The sequence below is a fragment of the Pezoporus wallicus genome, unplaced genomic scaffold, assembly GCF_028554395.1.
Source record: "Pezoporus wallicus isolate ANWC-B61680 ecotype Strahan unplaced genomic scaffold, APGP_CSIRO_Pwel_v1 contig_10389, whole genome shotgun sequence".
NCBI classification, from domain to species: Eukaryota; Metazoa; Chordata; class Aves; order Psittaciformes; family Psittacidae; genus Pezoporus; species Pezoporus wallicus.
Genome location: NW_026637666.1, coordinates 560,293 through 583,469, shown reverse-complemented (window position 1 = coordinate 583,469; position 23,177 = coordinate 560,293). Strand labels below are relative to the sequence as shown.

General features: G+C 39.1%; 1 protein-coding gene and 1 long non-coding RNA gene across 15 annotated transcripts in view; one reads left to right on the top strand and one right to left on the bottom strand.

Moving 5' to 3' along the window:
• Positions 1 to 23,177, bottom strand: part of BCAS3 (BCAS3 microtubule associated cell migration factor) — a 361,207-nt gene that overhangs the window by 183,634 nt on the left and 154,396 nt on the right. For all 14 annotated transcript variants that reach the window (XM_057407125.1, XM_057407127.1, XM_057407119.1 and 11 more), the window contains 3 exons: positions 10,654 to 10,754; positions 6,917 to 7,113; positions 5,518 to 5,615 (listed from right to left, as the gene is read on the bottom strand). In XM_057407125.1, coding sequence (XP_057263108.1) covers positions 5,518 to 5,615; positions 6,917 to 7,113; positions 10,654 to 10,754 — 396 coding nt within the window. The remainder of the gene's footprint in view (positions 1 to 5,517; positions 5,616 to 6,916; positions 7,114 to 10,653; positions 10,755 to 23,177) is intronic.
• Positions 1,954 to 3,382, top strand: LOC130598060 (uncharacterized). The gene is made up of 2 exons (XR_008971933.1): positions 1,954 to 2,042; positions 2,719 to 3,382. It is a non-coding gene; the product is annotated as an uncharacterized LOC130598060 (long non-coding RNA).

Below are 23,177 nucleotides of genomic sequence, written 5' to 3'. Positions count from 1 at the left end.
GAGAGAGCATGAGTGCATGCAAGTGTGCGCTACTGCACCGAGGACACAGAAGTACCTGGTGTATAATTCCACATGCCACCACTGTTCTAGGAATAATGCAGAAAATGGTTTTAAAATAAGTAACATAAGTGTTCTAAATAAATATTAGCAGAATTGGCTTATAAGTTATTCCAGAAAGGAACTGGAACTTAAACTACTTTTTTAAGCTGAGACAATGCAGAAGGACAAAACAAGCAGTGCTGGACGCGTATTTTGATTTACTGAACTGGTGATGCCCTCTAAGAACAGCTTGTTATATGCCCATTATTAAAACCTCTCAATTGCTGTGAAGCACAGACCAAGGGCCAAATCTCTTCCTTGGCTTCAGAGCTCAGCATTATACGCGAAGTTTCTGAGGGCAATCTCTATCTGCAACAACAAACTACCTTTATACCATCCAGGTAATTACAGGTTCAGGTCAAGGACTCCAGACCATATTGATTACATCTCTTTGCAGCAAGGACCCTCCAGCGCTGGCCGGCTCCTCTCAAGCACAGCAGCTCAAGTATCCGTGACGCCAGGACTCCCTGGGCCCTACCAATGCCCGTAACGGGAAACCGGCGACCACTCAGGCCTGTCAGTTATTGCCTGTGGCAGTAAGGACAGCCTGGGAATTCATAATGTTGGTGACTTCATCTGCCAGCTGCATTCACACATCTTTACTACCTGAATAAGTGATCTCCACTACTCCAAGGCAGCACTTTCTGGTGTACAGCATTTGGGAATAAATATTTGATTGCACATACAACAGAAAAGAGCTCAGATGGTTTAAGGTGTGACAGCAGAAGTGTTTATTAAATTCCAAGTGAGAGCAATGCTGGACAGTAAAAATTTGTCCCGTGGTCCCTATCTCACAGGTGTGGTGATGAACAATAACAGAGCCTTCACAGGCAGAGAGGACGGAGGGAGGCAAACTCCCTCCACCACAAAACCTAAGTCAATTCTTCTGTTCACCAAACCCTCTGCATGCAACAAGCTGTGTCCAGGACCAGCCAGCTGCATGAAGAGGAAAGGAAGTGCTAAATTACAAGCCAATTTTAAGTGGGCATTGATTGAAGTAACCAAATGAGAGCTTAATATTGTTAAGAGTTTCATATAACACTAATAACCGATCTTTACTAAAAAATGATGTTTGCATCCCTAAGCAGCAAAACTCACGCCAGGTTTCAGAGATCATAAAGGCTCTCCCCACCCCACACATAATCAAAGAACTAAAAAAATGCTCAGGATCTTTTTCTTCTATGATTTGATATTACTGAATTAATAATATTTATTAAAATCCTCCCCACCCGAAATCCTGCATTTGTCCTAAGCAAGAAAGAAACAGAGATCTCCTCCAAGCAGGAAAGGAAAAGGTTCATGCAAAACAGGTCAGACTTCTTCATCAGCCTTCTCCTACTCTGCTATCAATGCAACAAAATCATTACTTGAATGACGAAGAAGTGTCAAAAACCTCTTTGCATGAGGGAATAAACAAGGCTTTTCATAAACACACACACACAGATGCACACTTTTTTTAACTGAGCAGGATTGAATTAACAGCTCTGACTGAGCATACCTGAGTACTGGCAGCCTTCACCACATTTGTTCCAGTTTAAGGAAACACTTGCCCTTACAGACCCACTGCAGCTGTGCAATCACATTCACTGTGATCAGGAACTGCTGTGAAATCCCTTCTCTAGAGGTTTTCCATTTCTGAAAAGTCCAGAGCTGATGTCCCATACAAACATCCAAACCCTCCCACACCCTTCAATTTCTGCATTATTTATTACTAGTAGAGTTCTACTAGGTGTGATTTTTCAGGTGTGTAACATAATTGACATGCATAAAATCACCCACAGGTCACAGTATTAAAAATCAGAAAGGTGCCTTGAAATGCTTGTCCAGCTGATGACTGTATTTTCTAGGTGAGCCTCTGTCATTCTGTAGCTACCCTCAGCTAGCTGGAAATTGTATCTAAGGCTCATCACATCAAAGAAAGGGACAGCATTCAACGCATACAGGTAATGTAAAGTCTTCTGAAATAGAGCCAAATCATTCAGCAACAAACACTTCTTTTGTTGCAGTTCAGATTTCTATCTCAGGGCTGGCTGGTTTGGTTGTGTAGCAGCATCTCCTGCAGACAAGGCACTTGTAAGGTTTCTCTTTCATCTCTGGTGTCTAATAAGGTCTTCAACATAACCTGACTTACTAAGACCCCACCGTTGTTAAACCCAACGTAATGAGCCAGTAGGCTCAGCACTTCTTCAGGAAGGACAGACACAGGCACACAAGCACATATTCCTGCTTGCTACACACAGTGTGCACTTACTATGTGTACAGTAATGGTTCCTTTGCTGCTTTTTTATTAATGGCTTCATGCTTTAGAAAGATTTAAACTCAGTGTTGTCCCTTTAACGTTTCTAACTCTCAATCTGGAAGAGCATCTGGAATTCCAGTGCATTTAATCCTTAAGGGTATATTCTATGATGCATATGACTAAAATGTGTGCATTGAAGGACAAATGTCCAGTAGCTTTAGGTGACTACATTCTGCAAACTTCTCTTGAAGATTTCATTAAAAACCAAAAACAAGCAACCAAAGCCACACACCAAAAACCCCCAAACAACCTAGGGACTAATATTTTGGGATTATTTTGAGATAACCATATTGAAATGTGCCTTTTTTCATTTATCCTAGTAATCTTTACAGATGTGACCATCCACCTTGAAAATGCCACTGCAAAGTTTCATTATTAATAGCAGCATTAAAGTGTTTTGTGCTTTCTGAATGATGAGTTTTGCAAATGATCTTGTGAGAGAATATTGACATTAGTGTACCACAGCTCTACAGACACGTGAAAAACACAGGTAAAACACCTACACAAAGTTCTTGTTCAATGCGACAACAGAGTTGTCACCAACAGGGGAGAAGGACGGAAGCTATCAAGGACAGCAGAAGAATAATGGAAGATGGTAAACATGTACTTGCAATCTCTTGATAGGAAGAACAAGCGATGGAGTTAGATAAGAAGAGGCGCCACGCTGGTTGTATCTCTAAGCAACAGGCAATCAAACGGCCAGATAAGTATCTTCATAAAGTGCAACAGACTCAAATGCATGGGTCATAACTGAAGAATCACTTCCTGGTTCAGCTTAGGCAGTAAAAGTTTATGACCTACTTGAAAATCCTTCAAACCTAAAAATGTATTTTCCAATAGATTTGTTTTCCATAAAGAATGTAAGCCATTTAGGGCATGCCGTGGTAATAGCAGGAAATGAGAATACTTACAGTAGTGGACGAGAACACAAAAAATGCAGTGTCGTACATGAACTGTATTTACAATAAAACCTTCAGATTCAGAGCTGAGTTTAATGTAATTTTCTGCACATCTCAAAGGTGGGAGGAGAAGAAAGTCAGCATAAAATATCCTGCTTGCCTTGCTGGGCTCTGCCACAAGAGTAGCATGCGATCTCAAAAAACAGCACGTTTTTCCTTTGTGCCTTCTCTCCTCTGTAGCAGAACTCACAGCCCTATTCCATCACACATAATCTGGCGTATCTACCCTAATTTGGGCCAATAATTCCTGCATGGGAAAGAATGGGGATCAGACAATTCAAAAATTGCACATAGATGGTAAAGTCCCTGAATCAAAAATCAATTCAAATCCAAACTGTCTGGCAATGAAGTTAAATAAAATACTGCTATCAGCATGTCCCTAACAAAATCCATGTATTGTTTGTAAGAAACTTACGAGGTGTTACAACAAAACTGAGTCACTGCTATACAGTAAATATATTTTCAGTGTCATAACCATGTATACAATTGACTTTGGCAATTTTAATATGGACACACATGTTAAAGGCATTACCAACAGAGCTTCATCACATTCACATGAGCCATTTCACATTAAGGCCCATCCACACTTGAGCACAGCTTGTTCAGCATAGAAGAGGTACAGCCCTATGGAGTTCACTGTTTCTCTTGTAAATGGACTAGCACAGGTTTAGAGTGGGTTATGGTTACAGAGTGGTTGTATTTCAGCATTATTACATATCCCTGAAACAGGTAATGGCACTGCTCCATTCAGACACAAGAGGAAAGGAAAACCAACACTGATAACCCAGCTATCTCCATCTGTATCAGCTGGCACAGGCACGCTGAGAGTGAAGAACAGCTATACTGTTAATCACTGAATCTGCAGCGTGAGCTACACAGGCAGAAGCACTCTTTTGATTCAAGCTTGTAACCTTTTAGGGCTAACAGGCATAGATGAACTAGTAAAAACAAGCCAACCAATGTGATGCATTTGTTTGCTTCTGTATCATACCATTATTTTCAAGATTACTTTGTCACATAATAAAACAAAATACCCTTTAAAAAACCAGCATCAGATGTTGGTCTAAGCTCTACGAGAATTAACTGAACAAGTTTTAAAGATCTGAAATGGAATTTATAATGACAATCTTCAATATTCAAAGCAAATATAGTTATTATTGAACTCAGTTATAAACACATCTAAGAAAAAAGCTGGAATACCCAAATAAATTAATTTGGCAACAATGCAGTATCTTGGACTCAGAATTTATATCAATAGCAAACAGTCCAGAAGAGGAGCTTTTATTTTAACTCTCTTTAAAACAACTTTCAGACACCAGTTTCTGTGTGTGTTACAGTCTCTTTTTATAGTTTAACCTCAATCCAATCAGCAATCTCCAGGGATTTTCAAATCACTAAAGATTAAAATCCTCTCTGACTTGACTGTTTGACTAATGCTGTGTGTTTAATAATTCTACTTGTGAGAGATATTATTTGACAAAATCCTGCTGTGTGGACACATCAGAGGCTATACAGCTGCACCAGAATATAAAGCTCTGCTGTTCTTGTTTCTTTACATAGACTATACCCCACCACTGAGAAAAAACAGAAGAAAACTTTATAGTACATATATTACTATGTTGATATTAACATAACCATTGTAGTATTAAATTTACATGCCCTTTTAGAGCAAAGTAGTGAAAATGTGCCTATTACACAAACATTAGATAAACTATCCTGTTGTCTTGACTGTTCACAGAAATCAATTACATTTATGATTACATTTCAATGAAAGCTATTTTATAAATGAGATGGAACTGTAATATTCTATGCTTTAGGCATTCATTAATAAAAGCATTTCAGCGTTAGTATTTGCAGTTCTGCTTTTTAGTTTAGGCAGTTTTTAGCATTCTCTAGCTCATGTTAAACTTCATGTAAATATTGTGTTTGGATCTTACCACCATGCTGTGACTTCATATCTGAGTGGTAAGAGGTGGAAAAAAATTCATCATTATGGTAGCTTTCATTAAGTACCTGTATAAGACAGCACTTACCCTACTGTGCAGCTGCAAATCATGATATTCTTTTAAGTATATGGCAATAGTTAGTAAACATGTTACCAGACAAAAAAAGACAAGACTGATGAATATCAAAGAAAACATGAAATCAACATGTTTCTACCTGAGGTAGCATCAATCACTGTTGAACCTCCTCTGCGATCAGAAACTGGACGTGGTGACCCCGGCATGCTAACAGGTTCTGACCGAACTGGCTGAATCCTAAATAACAAGTTACAGTTACCACTTGTGTCATTGCTCATGAGGGCTGTAATTAAATCACACACCTGAATCAGCTCAAAATACTAAGCAACTATTTATATTTAAATCAGCCAACTGTTGAAAACTTGTGTTTTTCTTTGCTTCGTGGAGCCAAGACCTGCATAATCCATCTAGGGACAGGCTGAGACTCTACACAAAATGAATATCCCCAAACTGTGTCTGGGCTAGAGCTCTCAGAAAACCTCAAAGGCAGAAGCTCAGCCTATCCAAATGGGCTATAAAAGCCTCTATCACCCTCCTGAACAGCAGCATTTTCTTTGTCAGTTTAGGAGAGAAGACATTTGCAATTGTCTGCCCTTTTTTAACAGATATTTCTATTATTTCTAATTTCTGCTTTCTTTCTGCATATGTATACATATATGCAATAAAAAAAAATAACGTATTTGACAGTCGTATCCTTACTTGTGGGAGCAATTACATGCAAGGAGAAATCACACATTTCAAAACCATGTATTTTCAGTCCAAGGACAATCTGCCCAGTTTTAATGGGATTAGTCATATTATCCATCTCTCGTTTTACTCATAAGAGTTTTAGACACAGTCCCAAACTAAGTCCACACCGCAGAACTCTGGACTTCAAATCACATGCACAGTCAGAAGCATGGAAACTTGTTAAATCCTGAGTTACTGGACAGGACACAGAAACACATGATGCATAAAGCACTTCTACAAAAATCACTAGCTCTCAGTAAATACAAACCCACATTTACCTTCCTTCCCTTTCCTAGGTCAACCCCCTGCCCCCAGTTCCAAATCAGGTCATGTCCAAAAGAAGATGAATTAAATACATGAGAAAGAAGTACAAGGAAAGAAGCAAAGGAAAGGGGAAAAAAAAACAGGGAGAGGAAAAACATTCCAGAAGTTCACTTACTGTTCCAACACACTGACCACTTCCCAGTCAGCATCTAAATCTATGGCTTAAAGCTCCCACTCATGTCTGAGAAAATGAATTTATTAAGCCATGCAGAAACTGTGAAAGCCAAGATGATGCTGAACAAGGCACCAGACTTTGTACTGTCTTTCACTGTCATTTACCCAAGAAGAGGCAGCAGAAAGGAATCTGAGCTGCTCGGCCTGGGTGAATTTTTATTGTTGTTGAGTCACACACACTTTTAAGACTTTCATCTGGACAAGACTGATGAAAACTATTACACATTCTACACAGATGGCCTCATTTAAGCATGAGGCAAGTTATTCACACAACAAATGTGAAGCAGCCTGGAAATTGCTTTTGTTTTTACCTGAGACTGTTGAGATCAAGATCATCTGTATCGAAGTCCAGAAGAGGCTGCGGGGTATCGCTTGGACCATGCGACTGCAGCACTGAAGAACTGGATGAGATGACGGTAGTTTGGCCTGAGGGATGGATTGTTTTGAACTGGAACTGTGGACCCATCCACAGGCGTCGATGAGGCCCAGTGTGAGTCACTATTTCAACCTGGGGAAAGAAAATACAGGGAAATGCTTAATACAAACCTGCAACTTGATAGAATGAATGGTTCCTTCAGTATGTTGAATCACCAGAATCCTGTTGTTCTCAAACAAAAAAGAGCATTTTGTGCCATCAGTTTGGACTAATGTCAAACAGGGGAAAATTCAGAATGTCTTTGATAGAGACAGGATGCTCCAGCCAAAGCCAAGAGCTTTTTGCGGAGCCTTGAAAGCCTATGAACCACCAGCCTGAGAACACTGCATCCCAGTTCTTAAACTGTTCCGAAGATGAACACTGCACCCTGGCTATCACTTCACCTGACCCTGATCTTCCTCCCCTTGCCATTATGAAATATGTGCTGCTAAAAAGCTACCCTGGTGGTGCAACAAACAGGGGAAAACACTTCTGCCTGCATCTGCATAGAGCAGACCAAGGAATGGGAAGTCTACCTCCCCCAGATGACCTCAATCCTGACCAGGTCAAGGGATGCACTTTTCCAAAGCAAGCTGTTACAGCTTTGTTACAGCTGCTTTCTAAAAGTTCACACATTAAACAGCACTGCTTCACATGTACATAGGTGTGAACTGTATTTCAAATCAAAGCTCCTAATTACTGTTGGCATATCTGAGGATACCACTGGCAGAGACCATCTTGCTGGGAAGCTACAGGACCTGAAGCAGAAAGCAATGTGAAGTGCTCAGTGAGACACCGAACAGCCCCGGTTAAGTCTTGTTACTATGCAGATGTGATATAACATGTATGTGCAACACATGGAGTTTAGAAGGGCAGCTACACACATGCATATGTATTAATTTAACTGACAGTCTAACAGTTAGAAGAGTGTTTGCTTGCAATGAACAACCACATATATATAATATGTGGACATGATAGATTTACTGTATGTGCATTGATGTGTAGATACAAACAGAGACACAGAAGCTTCACAGTTCCATGCCTACTTCCAAATTACAGAACACAGGTGGTGCGTCTAACAAACAACAACTTCAAGAATTCATATTTTCTCCCAGTGAGAGCCTAGAGATGAACTTCCAATTATTTCAGTCAATGAAGCATCCAAAGTATTTTAAAAATGTCTTTTCACACTGATAAGTATAAACCTGAGGTGTATCAATTCTGCCAAACTCTTAAGTAAGTCAACTACAGGAATGCAAACAACCATGAAAATTAAAGATGGTGACATTGCTGGAAATGTGTATGATCAGGGCAAAGCTGGCCATGTAAATTAAAGGGTAACCTAAGCATAAGCCTTCTGTAATACAGTCTGAAAAATCAAAAAGAGCCTTTAAGTATCAGAAGAAGGAAATATGAAATGGAAATAACTGAGCTCTGGCAAACTCACAATTTTAAGATGACACAGCCAGACTCCTGAATCCCTATTGATTTCTGCTAAAACAGTGATCAGCTTCACAGCAAAAACTCAGTTTAGTGAGGAAGTTAATGAAAATATATTTTTGTATATAGATGACATAGATATCTACTAGTAGCGATCCTTACCCCTTTGAGAAGCAATTTTAAACACTGGATAATGTTGTTTAGGCTCTCTGCTAACGGAAGGCATCAAATGCACAGCCTATTTAGCACTGTTTCCATCTTTGCATTTATCTTAGTGTAACTCAGACTGACTGTAGACCTTTCAGAGGCAAGTAGCTTTTATGTAGCAATGTAAATTAGGCCACAGATAAAGTAATCTGTATATTTTAAGCTTGAAACCATCAGTGTCACAGAGCCGAGAGGTAAACAGATGCCTCTGCAATTTTACTGAGGCTACGGCCAGATGTTCCTATTCACTCTCCCGTTGTGTGCAGGACAAACATATTGTATCTACTTCACACTGACAGCACACATTACCCACTGTTCTAATTGAAAAGTTGAAGTGAAGGGCGATGTTTTTTCACTGCATGCTGTTACTGTTGATAACAACACTTTAATTTTGAAAAACATACTTGCACTTTAGGCTTAATCTGAAGTGGCTTGTGCAGAGAACGCTAGCATCTTCGTGCTCGGAAGAGCTATCAGCACCCTCTTCACTCAGAAAAATAAAACATTCTGGACGCATTCTCTGAATTATCTGTGTTCTGTGACATCACTTGGAGGTTCTTTTTTTTCTCATAAATATATTTACTTTTCTAGAGGGATAGATGTGATGAAGTTCAAGAAGTTTTAAGTTCCTTTGCATTTCACATCTTCCAAGAATTAGTAATAAACCAACCCCCTAATGCATATTTACCTTACTGTCGCATTCCTGAGGCTGCAACACTGCACCAGAAAGTCACTGGAACAGTAAAATAAACTAAACTACCCAAACAGTACTGGAGAGGGTAGGTAGAAAGCCACAGGTGAAACCTTGGCCTCAGTGAGCTCAGTGATAAGATTCCTGTTGACTGCACTGATTGAGTAGTTTCACCGTCTTTATGCTCTGACTAGAGAAAGCATATGCAAAGAAGAGGTATCGATGTGCAGCCACAACTGAAAACTCAGGCCAGTAAGTGGATTCACACGAACAGATTCCCCAGTGAATGCCACTTCTGGACCGGTCCATGTGGAAACCTAACTTCTCATTTTAGGAAAATGCTGTGTATGATTTATTCACCAGTGGGAGAAGCAAATCACATCCATGAATATTTCATATTTATGCCATACACCCCAGCAACACATTTTATGCATCACTCCCATAACAACACTGTTCATAAACCAAAGGAAACCCACCTAATTTGTCAGGATGAATTTCATGTATCAGGTAGCCTGTAATTGATCTGGTAAATCCAGAGCATTTGTAAATCTTATTTATTTATTTAACTTTAACCTTTTCCTACTAACAGGAACTAATCCTCAGTGTATTATTCATGACCTACAGTCTTAAAACTGAAATTATGTTTTGAGCCAAACACTCAAGTATGTACCAAGTTCTTAAAGAGAAGTCTCAGTGACTGAAACAAAGAAAGAATTGATAAGACTACAAAAATTTAACCTCATAGAAAAGTATCCTACCAGGCATGACCATTTTAAAGCACTACATATATTTGTACACAGCTATAACTCACAGGAATTATCATCAGGAAATGCAGTAGCTGATAACCAGAAAAAAAAGGAAGTGAACCAGTTCATTTACCATTTTAATGTTAAAATGCAGTAAGTATAGCACAGGTCACAAGTGAAAAGGCATCTCCAGTTTGCCTAGCCAACTTCCTTTATCCATGTTTGCAAACAACCACGTCAAAGAAGACCGAAGAGAGGTAATTTTCTGTTGCCAAGTGAAAATTCCTACTTCACCCTGAACTCCCCAAGGACGTATGCCAGTAATGATGAAGCTCTATTTCATTTTTAATATAGCTTGTATAGTTTGCATAAAATGGAACGACCATCAAATTCATACCATGTTAATTCAGGGCTAAGGTCAGTTTTGCACTCAGCAATACCCATGGCATGCTGGAAGCTTACTTTCGTTTTGAGCAAAGTTGTGGATTTTACTTCCAGTGGATACTATTACCGTTTCACACCTGAACTGGAACGCCCAAGAAAGCATACCTGTGAGAGCCACTCCTCATCCTCCTGCCCGCTGTGGTCAGATGCTAAGCTGTCGTACGACTCGTGTCGAGTGATCGGTCCAGGGCTCCCGGGTGGAACCACTGAAAGAAACCAGAAAACTGAAAAATCAGATTTACTGTTAAATGTTTTTTTTAGAAAAAAAACCCCTTTTCAGTGAGTTACTGGTACAGCACTGTATATGTCTTCCTAAACCTGCGACAATATGTTGGGGCACTGAAACAGATCAAATACTGACATCAAAAGTGATGAAAAGATTTCTGTTCTTTGACTTGAACATATACATACAGCCACTATGATAACCCAGGTGGCTCTTCTTTTAACCTTAATTACCCAATAAACATAAAGAACAGCCCAATACAGATGATAACCATCTGCCTTGAGGAATTTACCACTGAGAAATGGTGCTGTCAGTGGTGTAAGCCTTTTCTACAGACTTTGCAGAATGTGAACTGTGCTAAAGTGAGCTGACAAAAGCTATCCCGAGGCACTGGTCCATGTACTGACTTCGAACACAAAGTACTTCCAAGATTTCATGAACTGTATTATCATTCCCAGTTCAACATTAATGTTGATAATTAAAATCTGCTACACAAACAACCTGAATTTCAGGATTTCACTGTTTTGCAATTTAATAGGAAGCGCTTGTCATCTTAGTGTTACCTTTTCATTACGGGAGTAACACGTTAAGAATTCGTAAGGAAGTACAGTTTGATGTTTAATTTGCTACAAAGACTAAATACTGAGATCATTTCACTGGACTGTAAAATACCAGCACTTCTGTATTTGAGGTTTGCAGTGCATTGCAGTAATACTGTATCACAATTCTGGACAGATAAGAAAAAACACTTTTTTCAGGTGCAGGTGACACTGATAACTAGAAAGACACATTAGTCCAAGCTGAGTGAGAAATTCATGAGTAGCTACTAAGCACAACAGTCCAGATACAACCTCCAAGAATCACAGAATCATAGAATCATAGAATAGTTAGGGTTGGAAAGGACCTTAAGATCATCAAGTTCATAACCTCCAAGCTCTTGGACAAAGGGGACTCTGCTTCCAGTCATTACCAGAGATCTGGGGCTGGGTCATCTTTCAGTTTGACTCAACATCAGCTCTGCCCACAGCGTCCACCAGCAAACCTTTTACTGACAGTATTGTGAGAATCTCGCATTACTATTAACTGCTTAAATAGCTACATCTCTGCTGCTTTCAAAAGACTGATGGAAATAAATAACCTCAATTCAGAGAGGTTTTTTTAGAACAAAACTAACTTAGTTCTGTTCCTCTAGTCACTGCCATTATTCGTCTTCATATGGACTCATTAGAACAGAAAGATGCAACTTCTTCAGCTCTGCAGACTGCATGATAGCCAAACCACTTTTAAAATGATTACCATGTATACATCCAACTTCAGGGAAAATCACAATCTAGTGTTCCAACACTCCACAAAAAGAGAGAAAGAACTGTAGACTTATTGTAAAGAATAGTATTTCATGATGCCTGGTCCTTGAGACATTTAAATCTGTTAGGAAAGCTTACAGTCTAGCTACTTTACAGCTCCAGCATTATGCTGCTCTAACTACAACTTCCCACTTGAGAAAGCCAAAGGAGTTTAGAAAAAGCAAAACCCAAGAGCACCACGAACAATATGACAGGAGGTATTTCTCATTTTCTTGTACCTGCTTACTGTCAGGGGCCTGTTGGAGCCCTGGAGTCAATACCAAGAAACCATACTCACTTTGAGGGAAGAGTAGACACCACAAGAGCAAATTAAAAGAAGCAATTGCAACAAGGGTATTTTTACTTTGGTAAAACAAACGAGTTTTATGCTATAGCATTAGGATGCTGTACAATCCTAAAATCAGAACCAAGATTTTTATATTAACATAATCTAAAAATGACTCAACATTTTTAAAATTGATTTTTTAAAACTATATTATTACAGAGTTGACCTTTATGTGTCAAGTTTCCATCCACTACAAATTTTTACAGCCATGTTGTAAACCCCTAATAATAGGAGCTTATAATGGCAGTGCAGACACAACTGTAACCATAAATACAGAACGGCGCCTCTATAATATAAACAACACAGGGTTTTCATAAATCCATACCCTATATGAAATAAAGGATTTTCATTCTGTTTATATAAGAGGGTATCTCAACCCAACCTCAGCTATGGAGCCATTTCTAACACCTCTGTATCATGGAGTGCTTGTATTTGGAAACTGCCATATATCAATTCAGTTCAGGGCCTGACTTATGATAGAATTACTCAAAATGCTCTATATATTTGGACATATTCTTACAAAGTGCCAAGTTCTTCCCATGAGATACTGCCATATTCACTGAAATCACTCGAATCTGTGCCTGTTTGTGTGTGCACATCCACACCTCGGCACCACAGGCATTATTTCAGCAGCATGTGTTCGTCAGTTTCTCAAGGTAATATAGAAACTACATTCATCTGCTTCATTACAACTGTGACAGATCTAATTCAATGACTTACGGATGTGTCTATCCAGCCCCTACCAAATTCCTATTAAGAAAATACACATACCTTCCTGGATTACAAACAGCTGAGGATTCACAGTAAACATCGAATATGAAACCATAATGCCCACACTTCTTCCTTACTGGTGAAGTTTGTATTTGAAACCAATGGAACAAACCCATTATTTTGACACGTTTTGCTGTTGCCCTAATCTTCCCCATATCTCCTGGCTCCCCTGCAATAAATTCTACTGACTGCAGCGATGCTGGTTTCTGAGGGCACAGCTGATCAAGTGCAGGCTTTCCTGTTATTGAACTCCACTAACAAACTGTTCATGACTCTAGCAGATGTTTTTGCTTTCAAACCAACGGGAACTTTATGGACTGTTCCGAATTTTTTTTGTTCTTTCTATCCCAGGGGCAACTACTAGAGCTGTCAAGATTAGGGAAGCTGCTATTCAGTGACTAGCTGCAAAAACGCCAGCCCAGGGAGCAGCACCCACCCTGCCTTGTTACTGTATTTCTCCCTTGTGTAATACTCCTGCATTCTACTGAAGATTCAGGACGCCTTTACAGTGAGAAAGAAACTCAGATTTAAGAATAGTTTTGGTCCTGGGCTGTATGCCTTCTCCCGAGGAATCACAGCACTGCAATAACACACATCTCAGTGCAGCTTCAGAGCGCGGCATTAACTCTTTCTACCAAAAAAGTGACGACATGCTGAATTCCACGAAAAAGCTCTGCCTTAGAGTTCACCAGCAGGGCAACAGTGATAAAGCCTCAGTTGAGGTCAAACCTCAGTAATTTATTTTGCTATTTAATAAAACAGCATTTATGTACCACACCTATCACAAAAGCAGGCATTTAAAGAGAGTCTGGTTTTGATAGCAGGATCCTGTAACGATGGTCCCAGCCTTAGCAGAGGCAAGGCAAGCTCGACTCCCACTGCCCTTTGTGGGAGCAAGCAGCCTTCTCCGAGATATGACCTTACAAGACAAGTGATCCTTGCTGGAGATTTGCCATCACTGTACTGCTTGTCACAGACATACATATGGTCAGGTTTTTTCAAGTTAAAAATGCCCTTGAAGTTATGGGAACAAGAACGTTCTAAAAATGCAAACCCGATTCTTCCTCCATTCCTGGGTTGCACACCTCTTGCATTGCTATCACGTTCCAAGACAAGATTAATTTATGCCCTGAGAGGCATTTCCAGGAATTTGAGCTCAAAAATAATCTTTTTTCTTCCAGTTTAATTCTTTGAAAATCTGAATTCACACTGGGAATTGCAGCAGCCTCTGGCACATCAGTGAAGCTGTTCTAATGCTAAAACAGAGGTTTTGCAATTTCCAAATAATTTCACTATAATGCAGGATAGCAAATAATCAAATTCAGATTCTTCAAAAGCTCTGCAGCAAGTCGCGCTCTTTCTTGTGCTCCTATAATTCCTCTGTCATTGAGAAAGTCACAAATAGCACGCACGAAGACAAGAAGCGAGGAAGCCCTTGCTGCACAGAGGTATTTTACTGGCAATTGCAGGTGTTTTGTACCTTCCTAATATAATCAATTCATGCTTTGTGTCTGAGCTATGCCAATTTTTTACTTTTTGCTATTCTTACAGCAACATCTGGAACAAACATGTATCAGATATCAGAACACAACCGAGTTTGTTTGATCTAGAGATACACAAACACAGAAGTTCGCACAATTACCCATGGAGTGAAAAAGTACAAAGAAAATAAGTATTTTTTAAAAACCTAAGGTGAGAATTACAACATACAACTTCTGTTTATGCAGTACAACAGGATATGAATTCCTAGAGCCTGCTCATAAATGCAAAAATCTCTGTAAGCAAGCATTGAGGTCACTTTTTAACTGCTACCTACAGCAAAAGCCAGAGCATTGCCATAAATACTTGGCAAGGGGCAAAAACCATCTTTGAGCTGCTCAAAAATAGTAGTGGGACCTTTAATCTCTGTCCTCCCTCAAGTGAAAAGTGATCTGCATCAGCTCTAAATCTGGAATATATTTCTCTCCATCCATCTTGATTTGCTCTACTGAACCACGTTTAACTGAAGGAAAACAGAATTTCAACAAAAATTGTTGTCCCTTATCTTCTTTCATGACTTGAACATCGTCATCTCATTTTCTGCCCTCAAAATCAAAGGTACAGGTGCTTACCCATAATCTAAGGTAAATTTTTGAACTTTACAGACTCCCTTCTCTGCAACTGCAGGATTAATCTTCCTACTACAGTGAAGAAGGGCTATTATAAAGGCAAAGGTCTGAAAAGACCCACGGTACAAAGCTAGCAATTTGTGTGATAATTGATAGTGCCAGGAAAACTGCACAGAAGTGACTGCTGAGGCAAAAGCTTCAACACAAGCCCAAAAAAAGGCTGAAATACAGCTGAGCTGATTTCCCTCTGGAACTCCAGGTCCTGATTCACACAGTTCTACGATTAAGTATGAGAAAACAAATACACTGTTTTGAAACATTTCCATGATACTTAGTAACAAATGAAGAAAACAGTTTATATTAACCTCAGATAATTTGCATAGACATTCTTTGCACGTGAACGAGACCTACACAAATACACGTTTGATGAATACTGGAATTAACAAGCAGCGGTTTTGCTCATAGATGGGTTAATTATATCATAAATACCTAAACCCAAGACAAATCTTTATTCATTCAAAGATTATAAATTGTCATCTTTCAGCAACATAAAAGTGTTGGAACAAAGAAACACTACAGCTCAATTGCAGTGTGCGTACTTATGGTTTTAATTTGTGAACAATAAATCATTAGTTTTACTTAGTTTTGTGTACTTCTTGAACCAAAAGGTTTTAATTTTCTCATTTATATAAATAAGCTTTACACAATTCAATTTAATTGAGAGTTCTATATGAAATTCTCAATGCGCTCTTCTCTAAGGGATGTAGGTTTGTCCAAATGGAGAGCAAAAGCATTTGCAGACTATAGAGACTGTTCTGTGCTGCCTGCTGTACACTTGCCTGCAGACGAGAGCTTTCCTTTATTTCAGCTGAATATGCAAAATTTAGAATTTGAAAGAAGATTCTAAAATCTCACAGAAACAGAAACAAGAACTTCCCAACTGATTCATTAAGTCTGAAGTCTGCCCTGTGTCCACGTGCAGTCTCTAGTGTCTCCAGACAAACAAGTACATAGAACAAAACTTGTATATCCCTTGTCCTCGTACAAATCACACAGTGACATTTGATTTTGATGCTTTTTCTGTGGTCCCTAAGTTACATGTAAAACGATCATAGGTGTTTTAGAGACCTGAGGTAATCACATGCTTGTCAACAAGCTTCAGGAGTACTTCTCTTAAAATTAAGCTGTACAATCTGAATGATTTACTTCATACTACTTCTGGAACCGCTGCTGCATTAGTTACATCGTGTTACGCATGGCAAGTAGAATGTCACAGTTCTGGTTTAGGCTGCTTCAGATTCAACAGGTTCACCTTTTTTGCATCTTATAGATGTGATCTCACTTCATCAGAGGTTGGTTTCAGTACCTCACAGTCCGACTGGCCACGTAGTTCCAGTCCAACAACTGCCTAGCGAGATTTACTGCAGGGATGCTCCTAAATCTTCCCTTACAGCACATCCCTCTGTGCACTGGTGGCTCTACCTCTGCTCAAGTGTGACAGTAGACTGAAGACCAGATTTTCATTTTAGACAGAATGCTTACAGCCATCTTTAAAATAAACTGTTTGCAGTCTGGTGATATCCTCTATGTGTTTTTACTTGTGGCTATATGTTACAGAATAAAGTTCTGGTTTTAATGCATTTTTCAGCTTGTAAACCTCTGCAAGAACATGCCATGCAAATTAAAATAGCCTCTTTTACCCAAAACTTCTCCCCACTCATTTTTTTTCTGTTAGGACTTTCTGAGATTCTTGTATGTGTAAATATCATAAAATTAAGCTAAAAAGCCCCCTGTAAACCAGGGCTTTAGTCAGCCTAACAGTTATTTCACACCACCAACTAACTTACAGATTTATCCATTCATTATTTATATATTGCCCACAGTTTATTAGGTGCTTTATAGACCATCCATTCTCTGTATCAGCATTTTAATCTTGAAGGAATAGGTAGGTTTGTAATCAGGATATGAATTCTCCTTAGATTTGAGGACTGCTTTACTTGCTCCTACTTTACGCTGGTCTGACAGTCAACAGCCTGGCTTTTTTCTTTTTTCCCTCAAAAAGGTACTGATAAGGTGTCCAGGCTTCACCATTACTCCTGATTGCACTCCAAGACTGGTGTATGTACATTGTGCCTTAACTCCAGCTTCTGTTTCTAAAGTTCCCATTGGAAACCAGTCAAGTACAGTGAACTTCTAAACGTGGGCAGAGCTAGAACCCAACATTACTCACAGTACGGAGCATCTTCAGGCTGTTCAACAGTTCAAATGCTCAGACTGTGAGCAGACTATCATTCTGTACCAAAGGATAACATATATATTCTTTCCTGAGGTAAAGAATAATTTCAACTGCACGAACCTATGGCGAAATCCATCTGATGGCCATCTTTAAAGAATTACGGAAGAGGTAACTATTTCTATAATTCACTGACTTCAAAAGTATGTTTGACATTATTGTCGGGAAAATTATGTTAACCATGGATTACTGTTACAATCAAAGTATGTAGTGAGAAGTCAAGAGGCTTAGTAGTAAATTTTCAAAGCGGTGCGTGGGGATTTACCCGTTTGACTCCCATTAACGTCAATAGGAGTCGCGCGGCTAAATCCCTGTACACTGCTTTGAAAACTGACCCCTTCGTGTTGATGGACCCCTCTCTAAGAAGTTCCAGATGACCATGTAAGAATAGTAAAGAACTATTTCAGCATGTGCCCTTGTTCATTATTGTTGTTTGTACACATCTGAAAGTATTTTAATTCCTATATGCAGTGCTGTTTCCAGCATTTAGTTTATAAAATATGGATTAAGATGGGCAAGTACCGAGTTAATCTGATGACGCCGTGCACATGCCCAGGTGTACACACGCATCAAACACTTAACACACATTGCCACCATCTAATGCACATTATAGAGTTAATTTTTACCCACCTCATCTGTATCATTTCACAATTATGGCTGAAGAATATATCAGGATTTACTCCACTGCTTGTATGCAGTGATGCAGCTCTTTCATGAACTGTCATTCACCCTATTCCTATTTACCCCAATCACTCCTATGTTCAGCGCGAAATTCAATTTGCTCTCCTCTACCACTCAGTCCTGTTTCCTGCAGGGAGCAGGAAGTGCACATTACAGTTTTAGGGAAACACAGTGTTCCTTTAAAAAAAATACCATGAACTACAATTTCATTAGAAACACCTTTTCTGGAAGGGGAAGATGATCCAGATTAGTTTGAAATCTGTTATGCCTCCAAGTATAAGAAGCAAACCTGAAAACTGTTTCCACTCGTTGTGACTACTGCCAGAAAACCCCAAATACATGTAACAATCTTGTAAGAGAAAAGCATCCTTGGAATCAGTTGAACTCCAAATTTTTTAACTGCTGTCATAAAAAAATACATATACATCTTTATAGATTATACAGATTTAAGATTTGCAACAGTTTTAAACTCAGTAAAAAATTCCAAATATTAAATATTTCTTAAATTGCACAAATTCTTCTACAACATATTTTATCTTTATCACTTGATACATATATATACTCAATTATATATATATGAATATATATGAAAATATTATATGAAATATTTTTATATATTTTAAATATTTTATTATAGATTATATTTCATTATATATGAAAATATATATAATTGGAGAGAATACCTGAGTCAAGATAAACACTTAAGAATTCATTTTCTAAAACTCTGCATTTCACTTTTCTGTATAGAAATGTCCTCAAAATCTTGAAGAATTTTTTCCCCAAGGACGTGGATTTTTAAAGGACATCTACACAATTCCTTTGAAACCAGCGATACGAAGACCCAGGAAGTTCTTTTAAAAAGCATCTTGTACTTTTTTATTGTGTGGCAGTAACAAAGTAGAATTTCATGACAATGATACACTAGCTAGAGGCAATTTCAAGTAGAAAGAATAATAATGGCATCTGAGAATCTAGAATATATATATATATACATAAAATCCCATCTGGATAATAAAGTTCAACATATACATCCAAGTAACTACATGAAGTCTCAGCTATATGCTGGTTGTACACCAAATACCAAAACAACATAGCACAGTTTCCCACCTTCAAGTGGATTGTGCTAACAACTAACCAAGGGTTAGCTGCAATACTCTTGGAGGAGTAGAGGAGCAGAGGGAGGTGAAACTTGGCAGAATCATCCAAACGTCTTGTGATCTGGGACTCACTCCATCTACCAAAAGGCTGGTTTTGCAGCCACTCAGATGAAGCTTTCTATTTGCCTTCCTGCAGCTTTGCGATTGCCATCTCCCTCACTCCAGCTCTGCACACATGGTGTGTATTTTCCTGCAGTTTCAAGCCCGTAACACTCCATTGAGACAATTTTGTGGAAAGCCCTCATCTGTGGAGCACAGGTACACCTGAAAGGCCAGTAGTTTAGGCAACAGTCATACAATCAGTACATAAAAATAACGGCAGCTTAAAACGTTAACCCCCACACAAATCCTTGCTCCAACTCCTCTCCAGGCTTCACGGCACGGCAGCTCATATAAACTCAAGTGGGCTTCACCCACTTCAGGATAAGGTCAGAGAGCTTTGTTTAGATAGCCTTCATCACGGATTATGTTAAACTGCCCAATTCTGCTCTGAAGTGCTGCAGAACCAGTAAAGACCAGCACAGACACCGTAATGGGCACCCAAAAGCACTGACTGCTGAAACAGCTCCAAACTCGCGTCTGACCGTGCAATGTAGAGATGCCAAAGAAACAGAGCAAAAGGCTTTGAACACCTCGTAACTACATGATAGCGTAATTGTTGTTACAGAACAGGCTCTGGTTTTGATCAGTTTTATTATTAGAAATCAAGCTTCGTTGTGATAGACATTGAACATACACATAGCAAGATACAGCTCTCGCCTCCCAGAACATGCTACACATACACACACTATAGTTATGGATATAGTGTGGTATGTACCATAACATACATTGTTTTACATGAGTGCGAGAGAAAGAATACACAATTAAATATGCACACACAAAAGAGTGCAAGAAGAAAAATAAGAGGCAGAAGGCTGAGAAGTGGTAGAACACTAAATATAATTATCAGCCCCAGTTCATTAGCCTATTACCAAGCCATCATCATGCTCTGCTGCCCAGGGAAAAAGGCTTGTAGACCAGAATGACCAGATTCCTTACTGCGTCTGCTCAGTGAGACTTGTATGGCAGCAGTTTGGCTGTGATTACAGGCATCGTAGCTTGTTTTTCATAGTATCTGTCTTCCTAGCACACATTAACACAGTTATTTAATACACTCTCCACTGTTAACTCTCAGTCTTGCTTTCCACTGCACAATAATCACTAGTTCTATGTATGTAATTTTTACTTCCATCAATGGAATGTATGAAAGGAATCTCAAATAGGCCATAAAGAACCGCAATGTTGCTTAGAGACAAAACTCATGCTCAGGGTGCGTAGCTTGCATTAGAGGGAGCGGGAAGTGCAAACATGATGTCAGAGAGATTATCTGTATAAATTGTGTTATCATTTAGCCCAAACAAACAGTGAGGAAAGGCTAACCTCCTCCCTTTGAAGACAATGCATAGTTACTAAGTCTGACTTCTAATGAAAGCCATTTTCAGGAAAACACCAGATACGTACAACAGTTGGTCCAGAAATGAAAATCTGTTGTAACAGCCAGAAGTCAAAGGCAGCTATAAATACAGACCTTAATCTTTTCAAGAATCCCTTAACGAAGGCTATAAAACTGATTATATCTTCAGGCCTAACTCAAGTGCAAATTCTTACTCAGAAATAAGTAACAGCCCTGCAAACATTACTTGAAGACCAGTACAGGAACAAAGAATGAGAATAAAGAGTGCTGGTTTGAATCCTAACATCATGGAATATGAGTTACATTGCATTTAGAATAAACAATTAATGAGACAACAGAAGCCTCAGTTACATGTCCGTTTTTCTGAGAGAGAAACCATTTCCAGAAGCGGTCAGAGTGGGATAAAGACACACTGCATCATTCCTTTTAGCACAACAGAAATGCTCTTTGATTATTTAAAAGCCAATTGCAAAGATCTGTCTTCAATACCTCCTATTGGAGGTTTAAATAGCAAGGAGGTGCAAGTACACTTACCAGCAACACTGTAGTAAAGTAGAGACTTTTGTTTTAACAAAATCTATATTTATACGATTACATTTCCTATGGTTGAGGGCAGCTGTAATTAATGGATTTCCCTCCTTCCCCTAATGCAGTCATTTGTCAATTTAAACACAGAACGTCCAATCAATTTTGATGTATTTAGTAAGCAATTTGTCAGAGTACTGCATACCAGTTAATATATTAATTCTTGTCATTGGCCTGCTTCTGACAACTGCAGGTCATCTCCATAAAATTGGTCCTGATGAGCCAAAACTTTTTGCCTGGAATGTGAAGGTGCCCTTGCCAGAGCCAGAGGAGAGAAATCATCTCATTCAATGCTTTTTCTGGTCAGTTTTTGATCTGATTTCAAGGTTGGGTTTGGGTTGGTTTGGTTTTTTTTCATTAATGCATTAATTGTCCATATTTCAGATATTTCAACTACAGTCCCTTCCTCCAGTGCAATGAAAAAGTGAATTCAAAGAGGAGGGGTGAGGAAGAAAGGAAATAAGAAGCATGAAATGAGGACGTATGATTTTTTTGTTGTTATGCAAATTTACCTATTTTCATTACAATTCCATTATGTGCCATGCACGTGTCTGAAATGAATTCAAATGTGCTAAAATAGAAGTCACAGAAGTTAGACAAAGGCAACACAGGTTAAGTCAATCAAATATGGAAGAATTCAGGTCATGGCAATAGAAAAGTATTCATTAGAGAAAAAACCTGAACACAAACAGCAGATTATCAGGGACAAGGAAAGTATACCTTAACAGGATGCCTCGAGAGTTTATACTACCAGAAGCATCTTAATTCCTAAGTACTAAACAGCAGGAAGCAAGTACTATTTAAAGAATAAGTAATAATGAAACTTGGCAATTCTCTGAAGAAAGGCACATCCTTTAAAGACAAGTTCCTGTGGACACCAGAAACCCTTCTAGGTATGCACACAGTGCCTTGCACAACTCTCCTCCTCTGTAAGGTCTGCTATGACCGTCCTGTGGTGATGATACTTACGAGGTAAGGAAAACATCTAGGACAGATAAAATGTGACTTAAATTTCCCTCCTCTGTTGTGATTAGATTTAGCAGCTACTCAGAACAAAGGAAATAAAGAGGGAATACTAGAGACACAAATAAGGTAAAATACTATGTATTAAATCTGAGAAGGCTCAGAGAGAAACATCTAACCCAGCACAAAGGACTTGAGGCCTGCAGTACCTCCTGGGCTCTGCAGGATGAACTCTTATGACAAGAACGGTAAGTCTGAAATCTGCTCTGTTAGAAGGTGAGGAGATTCTCCAGACTGGTTATTTTCACTCTCAAACTGCATAAAGCCTGAAGCAGTCAGGAGCAGGATACCCACACTTCCGGCAGGCCAGCAGGCTGTGGAATTTAACATGCAAGTTCACTTTTGAGCCACCAACTTACAGAAAGGTCCAAATCTCTTGCTATCCACTTCTTCACCTCTCTGCAGTGAGCCACAGCTGTGATAAAGCGCTCAGGTAGATACGAACTGTGCACTCTGATCCAGGTTTCTGCAGCAGATGTCACAGATGACCTCAAAGCAATGAAACAGCTGTGCTAATCCACTTACAAATACCCTTGGGATAAAGGTCTTGGACACTTGTTGTACTATATATTTCTTCAAACAATGGTTCCTTGTTACTTCCTTATTAGCTGTGGGTATAACTTTCAGATTCTTTAAAAATATTGGA